We start from the raw sequence: 9,134 nt of genomic DNA on the forward strand, positions 1-9,134 counted from the left end.
TTTTTTTTAAACATTGTTCTTGTGTGAGGAATATTTCAGCACCAGACTTGGCTCAGGCTGCCAGACACAAGGCAGGATCTGTGATAAGCAAATCTCAAGACTCACCCAGACTCGGATGTCTATGACATCTGAGTTAAACTCACCTGGAAACACTTGGGGAGCCACTCAGGTTTTCCAGAACATCCTTCCTCAACTGTTCCAATGTTACCAAGGACTAAAGTATCACAAGTCCAAGTTCCATTCTAAGAAACACAGATTTCCACCCAATTAAAACACAACCAGAAAGAAAATTCCCTTACTCCATTCCTTGAGAAACATCCTATTCTCCACAGGTGGACATACCCCGAGAAGTAATCCAATACAATAGTCTCAATTTATTTGAAATAATTCGGTTTGAAAACTTTTTAATTTAAAATTTACAGCACACATGGGGAGGAAACATGTTTTGTTACAACTAAAAGTTACCAGAAGAGTGCTGCAGGGCTGTTGTCTTTAATTTAACACTGTCATGGCTTTATTCAAAACACAGTTGCACAAAATCAGTTACTCCAAAGTTTCAGGAAAGAGTCGGAGAAGGAACCAAACCACACTATATACAGACTGCCATACAAAGAGCATTAAAATAGGACAAAACCTCTACAAAATATAAAACCCACCCTGACGTATTTGCATGAAAAGACCACCCACCAAGCAAAAAAGTTTCAAAAGTTATCTGGAGGCTCTGAATTCCTCATTAAAAAACGCTGTTGCTGCATGCCGGGCGGAGGACACGGGACCGGGGATGTGACACTGGGACAAACAGATTCTCGGGTTGGTGAGGGGCTCAGGTTCCACGTGGCGGCTGACGCACGGCACTGCGGGTGTTTGGGAAGTCTGGCCTAGGGAAGGGCTCTCACCCCTCGCAGCTCAGTCTGGTCTCAGGAGCTGGACTCGCTTATCCAAACAAGCCAACTACCCACATTATTTTAATCCATCAAAATAGACTCTTTTTTTCCATTTAAAACTAATTTTATCTGCATCAGTAACAGACAGTTAAGTAAAACCCTGATATGGAGGTGCTCTAACGTACACACTTATAAATAACAAGTTTCAATCTAAAGACAGTAAGCAAAAGGATGGGAAAACACTTTTTCTCTCAAAGCTGAGCACGGAGTGAGTGCCTCGCCCAGAGCCTTCAGGACGTGACAACCGTGCACTGACCCACCCAGGACTCATCACAAACACAGGACTTGGCTGTGGCTGCAAAGCAAGTTTCACCATGGCTTTTCTAGTGTCTTTAGAGATATTTTTAAAAAACACAAAGCCCAAGGAGTCAGTTGTTCCCGAGTGTACCACCACCCGCCAGACTCCGCTTCGAGGCCGGGAAGGCTCGGCCCCGCTACACAGCTACAGGAGAAACCCAGAGTTAAGGCTCTAGTTGGGGGGAAAAACCACACACACAGGGAGTGAGGCTTTGCAGAACTTCAACCCTGCATGATCTAAACTCCACCGAAGAGCTGGAGGTCACACTGAACTAGTGTGTGAAATTCCTAAGGAACATCCACAGGGAACCAGGTGATGAGGAACTGACCCTCTTAGGCCCAGGAATCTCCCTCCTCCCACCCACAGGCTCTCCCCAGTTTCTGGCAGCTATTGACAGCCAGGACAGGTACAAAAATAAGTCTCTGGAATAAAGCTGTGTGTGATATTTGGTTCAGGACCTATGTGAGACAATGTCAGTCAGTGTGACACCACGACTACACTGTGTGAAACCCAGATCATGCCTGAAGGAGGAATGCCAGAAGTCAAAATTTGTTTCCAACAAGAAAGATGATACATTGGGGCAGATTAGGAATTATAAAGGCTGCTAGAAAAAAGCTACTCAGCACATCCCCCATGCTTGCTCCTGATGCGTCTCTGCAGCCACTCAATGTAAACCCCCAAATACTCCCAACTGTTATACACAAACTGAGCCTTTTGCCTACAGCCAGATTTAAACAGTTTAAGAGGTGACATGCAGAGAAGGGACAACTTGGGTTCATCCTTCCCTTCAACAGTTCTAGAAAAGCTGGGGGGTGGAAAACAACACACTTGGAGGAGTTACCCGTTCACTTCTGCATCAGAAATGCATATTTCATCTATTTTATACATTTTATAGCCATGAGTGGTGCAGAATTCCCAGAATGACAATGCAAGAGCAAAGTGAGTGAAGGTTTAACAAAGATTTCTAGCAAAAAGGTTTAAAACTACACATTAATTGCTTTGTTAATACCTGCAGTGACAATGGACTTGGAGAAAATTTATGGATTGCAACCCTTTAAGGACCACAACTCTTTCAGTTTGCCAAAATACACCCTTGAGGGAATCTAGTGAATACTCCAAACACTGAACATTGGAGCAAGCAGGAGAACTAAAACATCTTCTGAAACCCACTGAGGCTTTACCCTGGAACACCCAAAATAGAGGAGCCTTCAAAAAAAATAAATCACCTTCTAAAAAAACTGAAACATGGGTGTCATCTAATTGGGGGTTTCCAGTTGAATCCATGGAAAACTTGGCCTAGAGTCAACTGATTTAAGAGAGTGGGGAATTCGCTGTAGAGCATTTTTCAATTCAGCTTTTTAAGTGTAAAAACTTTAAAACCCTGAATGAAAACTCCCAGTATTAAACCCATGGGGCATGGGGTTGGATTCAGGGCTAACAATGACCAACACAGCAAGATTGTACGAAATGAAAGAGCTCCAAAGAAAAGTCTGGTGGGGGGAATTTGTCAATGGCTTTAGTGATTATAGGGCTGAAAATTGTTCTCTACAGAAGGTTCCCTATGGGCTATCAGAGTTTATCTGGAATGATAAAAGGGGCAGGAATAGTAAAACCACACTTCTGCTATAAAAAGTTAACATAGGATTTCTGTCAGGACATCTATGGTACATGGACATACAGAGCTGCATAATCACTATTGCGTCTTCCGTAACAGGAGAGTCTGGTCCTGCAAATTAATCCTCCTCTTCCTCACCTTCATCCTCGGGCTCTCGTTTCCTCTTCTCCCCTCGGACGCCCTCTGCTAAGGAGAGGGGGACACACACAGCCCGTTACACTCTGCCCACGCAGCACTGACAGCCAGGGGATGGCGATGGGGATGGCACAGCCGCGTTCCTGACGGAACATCCCTGCACGCCCAGCAGCACCAGGATGCTGCACAACAGCCCCGAGGTTTTCCAGAGCAAAGGGCTGTGTGTGGGTGGTGTGCTGTGCGCTCTGGTGGTGGGAGCCTGCAGGGAAATGCTGCCCCATCCAGCCCAGGAATTCCCCAGCACTCATTCCCTGGCCCCTCCTGGCTCCAGGGCTGCGTTTGTACAGAGTGAAAAATCCACACTGCTCCTTCAGAAATACCGTTTCTGCCAGTGGAAAATGCAGCACCCAAACGTGCTCCACCGAGCCCAGCATGTGGAGGAGACAGGAGCTCAGCTGGGGAGAAGTTCTGAGATGTGTCTTTACAGAGACATGGAAATTTTTATGAAAAAACTTATTAAAAAATACTCCAGTAAGCCACTTCTTGCAAACAGAGCTTTGTCCCTGTAGCAGAATTGCTTATGGAGAAGCCACTTTCTGCTGGATAAAAGGAAAGCTCCAGCTGCTCCTGGGGCTGCCAGGTTTTGCTAGCAGAGACTGGTGCACTTGAGGGATATTTTCAATGTATGTAAATAATAAAATGCACAGCAGAGCCCCACTCCTCTCCACACTGGACAACAACAGTTTCCAGCCGTGCAGGAGATAGTGAGTTTCCTTTCAGAAAGCTGTTGTTTCTTCATCACTTTTACTTTACTTTTGTGTTAACGTGCATGTCCCAAACCCACAAAAAATTACAGAGGATTGTTTCTGTCACAACTTGAATACCTGAGCACTTACCTTCTTCCTCTTCATCACCTCCTTCAACATAGTCATCATCATCCTCTTCATCCTGTACAAAAATTGGGAGATATTTTTACAATTGCTGTTTATTGAAGTCTTGCTTCCATGATGATCCCAAGCAGAAAAACAGGAATTCCCTGCACTTTCCCCAGCAGGGCATCAGTCAGCCCCAGAGGCTCATTTCTTTGCTTTTCCCCACTGTTCACTACCTTAGGCCAGCTCAAGGTTATTGACAAATTAAGTGTGAGAGAGATGGCAGCAGCTCAAGATTGCCTTTCAATGAACCTGCAGTCAGTAAGGGCCTGGAGGAAAAGGTGCACAACACTATCCTCTTCCCAAGTTACTGTGATAATTAGTAAGTTGCTGCACTTTTTTTTTTTTTGTCTTGTTCTAAAGCTGATAGATTAGAAATGTAAATGAATTAACAATCAGCTCCATAGAATTTGACAAACCCAAGTCTTGTTTTTGTATCCCTCTGCTTGGTGGAATTAGACAGCGGAGTGTGACAAGCACAAATGGGGAAACAGGCTTCTGATACTGGCTCCTGGAGTACTGGAATTAAACCCACTCCACATTAACTCCCTGAGCAAAGTGAACTCTTATCAAAGAACCAGTACTGGCTGGCCACAGGGGCCTGCAGTCCCGAGCCAGGGTGCTGCTGGTGCAGCCTCGCACACAAAGCCCCACAGCAGGCACAGTTCTCCTGTCGAGACCTTGCAGCCATCAGGGGCCAGGACCCGACCAGGGCCCAGGGCTTTACTGCTGTCCTGTAATTTGTGTGACCAGTTTAGAGCTACAAGAACTCTACTCATCACCTTCTGAAAGGTGGCTGTTTTCTGTACTCTGGGAACTGTACCAGAAGTGTTTTCCGTAATCACGGAACCCCACAGGAGCTTCTCTTTGCTTCCTGCATTTGGCAGAATTTACAAACTTTACCTGAATTTCTTCTTTCATCAGGTATGAAAGACCAACTTCCTCCTCCTCTTCACCTTCCCCCAAATCTGAAGCTCCATCATCCTCATCATCTTCCTCTTCATATTCTCCTGGAGGCCCAGCTTCATTCTCATCATCATCGTCATCTTCATCCCCTTCTGCAGCAAAGGACACACATGCAGACCAGAAGTTCAGTTTTGTTCACTCCTCTCTGAGTACAGCAGGATGGGCTGGCTCTAATAGTTTTTTTCCTGAAGGATTTGGGGATTTTTATTTTTTTCTAAATCCAGGCAACACATGGGAAATGACCATAATTGTAACCAAGTTAAATTCTGTCATTTTTTCTCTAAGAAAGACTCCCAGAGTTTTTCCATCGCAAGCTTCAGGCAAAACTCTCCATGTCTGAAGCAGCTACAAATGCAAACCCCTGCCAGCAGAAGGGGCTGACAGCCATAACAGCTCCCTTAAGGACTGCAACCAAGTTGGGGCCAAAAGAAACTAGGTGAGCTTTTGGAACTAAAATCTGTATTATACGGAAGCAGGTGGCTGAAGCCATTACCAAACCCTGTAAAACTGTAATTTTTTATCCAAAACAGTGTGCGTGTCCCCTTGCTCTGTATTGCTCAGTGGCACAAAGGCCTTTAATGCTGGCAGCAACTTTGAGAATATTTGTGTCTTTGCAGAAGTATCTTTAGTCCAATTCCCTTAAACCCAAGCGGCTTCTGCAGGACTGGAACCCTCTGACGGGAGTTTCTGCTCTGTATCAGTGCATTAATGCCAAACACACTCTGGACTCTGCTATTCAGGAAGATGCCATGCTACATGGAGAGCTTTATTCCAGCATCCCATTCCTACTCCCAGTTTGTTTCAGGAAGTTACCGTCATCATCATCCTCTGAGTCTGGTGCCTCGTTGTCCTCCTGATCGAACCCATCCAGGTATGTGATCTGCTGGAGCAGCTCAAAGATGCTGTCCCTGTAGTCCTCAAGGTTTGTAATCTCACAGTTGAACAGGTCAAGGCTCTTCAAATTCTTCAGGTTTTGCTGAAAATAAATGATAAGGTTTTTTTTCCTGTAGTGCTCCCAGATACAGCAGGGTCACAGCCCAAGTGTAACAGAATTTACTTTGTCCTCAGCCCTCATTTCTAGTTAGAATTTTTCTCCTTCAAAGTTCAGTCCAAGTTGCTGGCAGTGGCCAAATCTCCAGTGCAGGCACTGGGAGTTGTGTGGAACAATTCCCACGCAGCTCCCAAAGCCCCAGACTTTCCCACACCTTGGGGGGTGGGTTATGTGCGCAGAGCCCAGCTTTGGACAGAAACCCAAATCATCCAGAAAAATGGCAGAATGGATCACCACGGGCAGCTCCCTCCTCTGCTTCACTGTCCCACTCCTGGCTGTATCACACCCGAGTCTGAGTCACTTCACAGCTTAATGAAAACCCATCAGACAAACACACCTTAACAAACAAGCACAGGGGAATCAGCAGGACACGCCTTGGCCACTTTTTCTTCAAAGACAGAGCAAGCCAAATCATCTCTGATTTGGGACATCCCATTCCTGACACATTTTCCAGCAGTGCGGTTACACATGCTGTCCTATAACCATGGCACCGAGTCTATCAAACCAGACCAACCATGAGACTGATGAAGATTTGTACCGATATTAAGGGTTCTTGATAAAAAATAGTACTTATTACATCTCCCCAGAGCTCCTCCCACTTCACACTCACAAGAGCTTCCACAGTGCCAAGATCTTTGATTTTGTTGCCACTTAGATTTAGATATGTGAGATTAGGACATCTCTCTGCAAGGACCTCCAGGCCTCCAGAAATGACGTTGTCGCTCAACTCCAGCTATTGTACAGAAAAAAAGGAATTAACAATTAGATTTTCAGTCTTAGATTCAGCTGCATCATTGTTAATTGTTCTCCCTTTAAGAATGTAATCACTTTTGAAGATTCACCCAAGGTAACATACTTTGTCTGTCAAAAAGTTCCTCTGAGAATTAAAAACTGTTCCTTGAAGTCTCATGGGTTTGGGCACCGCAGTTTTAAGTTACCAGGACTGGAGTTCACTACCAGCAATGAGTGACCCAAGGGCGTCCCACCAAGGCACCCTGCTCAGCAAGGCACAGCTGGACCTTCACCATGTCCACAGCCAAGCACTTACTACCCCAAGAGTCGCTGACCAAGCCCAACTCACCACAGTTAACTGGAGACACCCAGAACAGTTTCTGTTTTCAGAAACACCTCTCAGAGACATGTGAAGCACCTTCAGTGCCACGCGAGTCCAACCACGAGTGCCGCAAGGTGCGACCACGGTTTGTCCCCCCCTGCCTCTGCCATCCCAGAGCACTGGCAGCCAGGAGATACCCACCTTCCGCAGCTTACTCAGTGTGGGGAGCTTGGCCAGCGACGTCAGCTCAACGTTGGCCATGCTGAGAAACTGGAGCTCCTTAAATGAGTCATTGAGCCCTTCGATTTCCCCGTTGCTGGACCGGCAGTTATCGAGCACCAACTCTGTCACCTGCAAACAGGCCAGTGCGGCACGTGTGGGTGCCACAGCAGCGACCCCCCACCCTCACCTGAACCCCACCCCAGAGACCGGGCACAGGCTGCTGCCTTGGGGCTTCATTAAAATCAGAGCAGTCTTCTGCCCAGAAATCAGCGACACACACCCGATTTAAAAATCATGCAGCAACTTCCCTTCCTCTAAGCATGCATTAAACTCTGCAAAAACTACCACCTGACCCCAAAACTCCATCGATGGACTGGTACAGCTGCTGTGGCTCCCCACAGAACCTCTGCAGCCAGGACACATCAGCTGCCCTGTACGCAACTGCTGACTTCTCCTCAGGTCTCATCATTTAACTGTGCATAACCAAACTCATAAAACCAGTTTCTCTCTGAACCTAAAACCTTCTGACTCCAGATTATTTTCCCGGAGAGTCCTGGAGGTTAATTGAGCCCAAATAAATAATTTCCTTGTGCCCAAGCCACTCGATAATCAATATAGGTCGTGTACTTGGAGAAGCAGCAATAAGAAGCAACGAATTAATTTCAAATTACTTTATCTAGAGTGGAGCGTCCACTTGATAAAGAACAAGGTGACTCTTTCCTTTCCCCAAACACTAACAAAATTTTGGGAGTGTTGCAGACCCCAAGCAGCACGAAGCCAGCTTCCCACTATTACTTTATTTTTTTCATTGAAAGACCACCATTATTGCACACAGACACGGAATTGTAAGGCGAGCCGCTGGGGAGAAAGGGAGGTTCCCAGCTTGGTACCCGGCAGCTGCACGCTGGCAGCGCGAGGAGGCCTCTCCGGGTGCCTGCCTCCCGCAAACACGGCTGCGTGGGTTAAATCAACAATTTCGGGCAGCTTTTCCCCCCAAACCCACGTGCGCCAGGTCAGGGAAAGCGAGGGGCTCTGGAGTTTTCTCCCGGGGCGGAGCAGGCGCCGCTTTCTCCGCGGGAAGGGGAAGCGAAGCTCCGGAGCCAGCGCGGGGCCCCGCCGCGCACGTGCGCTCCCACCTTCCCGGGGCTTCGGGGCTGCCTTTTTCGCTTTTTTTTTCCCGGTTCTTTCCAAAGAAATGGAAAGTTGGAAGCGCGGGGGGACGCGGGAGGGGTATGGGGAACCCACGGCACGCCCGGCGGGGCGGCGGGCGCGGGAAACAACGTTAATTATATTAATTAAAGGCGCCGGGATGAACGACGGGCCGCGACCGGGGCCGCCGCCGTGACCTGTTTACTGCGGCCGGGGGAAGCGGCGGATTAACGTCGAGGGAAGCCGAGGCCGCCGCACCCCCCGGGAACTTCGGGGCACCCCGAGAGAGGAGGTGGAGGGGGAGTGCGGGGGGGCCGCGGGTCCCGGGGCCGCGCCGGAAGCGCCGCCCGCGCCCCGCCGGGCCCTGCGCCACGGCTGACCCAGATTCGGCAGCGGTGCCGCCGGGCCCGCGCGGCCCGAGGCGGCAGCGACGGCCCCACGGGGCGGGGGGAGCGCGCCCCACCGGCCCCGCCGCCCCTCACCTTCTCGGGGGCCCGGTTCCGCAACTCCAGGTTGATGCGCTTCTTCATCTCCATCGCCCCCCCTCCCGCGGTTCCGCACTGGCGAGGGAGGGTGGCCGAGAGCGGCCGCGAGGGTCGCTGCGGCTGCGGCGGGCGCCGGGAGCGCGCCGGGAGTGGGTCGGGGGTCGCCGGGGCCGCCCCGGCCGCGCCGCTCCGCCGCAGCTCCGGCACCGTCAATGGCCGCCCTCACACTGCGCCTCCATGACACGGCGCATGGCGCCCCCCCCGGCCACGCCCCGCCCCGGGG

General features: G+C 49.2%; 1 protein-coding gene across 2 annotated transcripts; it reads right to left on the reverse strand.

Moving 5' to 3' along the window:
* Positions 1 to 354: 354 nt before the first annotated feature.
* On the reverse strand, positions 355 to 9,134 carry ANP32E (acidic nuclear phosphoprotein 32 family member E). Of its 2 annotated transcripts, none has more exons than XM_058860499.1 (7): positions 8,849 to 9,134; positions 7,197 to 7,346; positions 6,552 to 6,674; positions 5,704 to 5,866; positions 4,828 to 4,982; positions 3,889 to 3,940; positions 355 to 3,040 (listed from the first exon to the last, which is right to left on the reverse strand). In XM_058860499.1, the coding sequence occupies exons 1-7, from the start codon at positions 8,900 to 8,902 to the stop codon at positions 2,976 to 2,978; spliced, it is 762 nt and encodes a 253-aa protein (XP_058716482.1). In that variant the 5' UTR covers positions 8,903 to 9,134; the 3' UTR covers positions 355 to 2,975. The 2 variants fall into 2 exon arrangements, with proteins under 2 accessions (XP_058716482.1, XP_058716481.1); XM_058860498.1 differs by having other exon boundaries at positions 355 to 3,043; positions 8,849 to 9,133.

The sequence above is a fragment of the Poecile atricapillus genome, chromosome 33 (assembly GCF_030490865.1).
Source record: "Poecile atricapillus isolate bPoeAtr1 chromosome 33, bPoeAtr1.hap1, whole genome shotgun sequence".
In the NCBI taxonomy this organism is placed as follows: Eukaryota; Metazoa; Chordata; class Aves; order Passeriformes; family Paridae; genus Poecile; species Poecile atricapillus.

What these genes read in the sequence shown, in the direction of transcription:
- ANP32E (XM_058860498.1), bottom strand. Translation starts at nt 8,902, where the DNA reads ATGGAGATGAAGAAGCGCATCAACCTGGAGTTGCGGAACCGGGCCCCC. An exon ending in CTCAGAGGATGATGATGACG is followed by an intron (nt 4,983 to 5,703) that starts GTAACTTCCTGA and finishes CCTTTGCTGCAG; the next exon opens with AAGGGGATGAAGATGACGAT. An exon ending in AGGTGATGAAGAGGAAGAAG is followed by an intron (nt 3,044 to 3,888) that starts GTAAGTGCTCAG and finishes CCCTCTCCTTAG; the next exon opens with CAGAGGGCGTCCGAGGGGAG.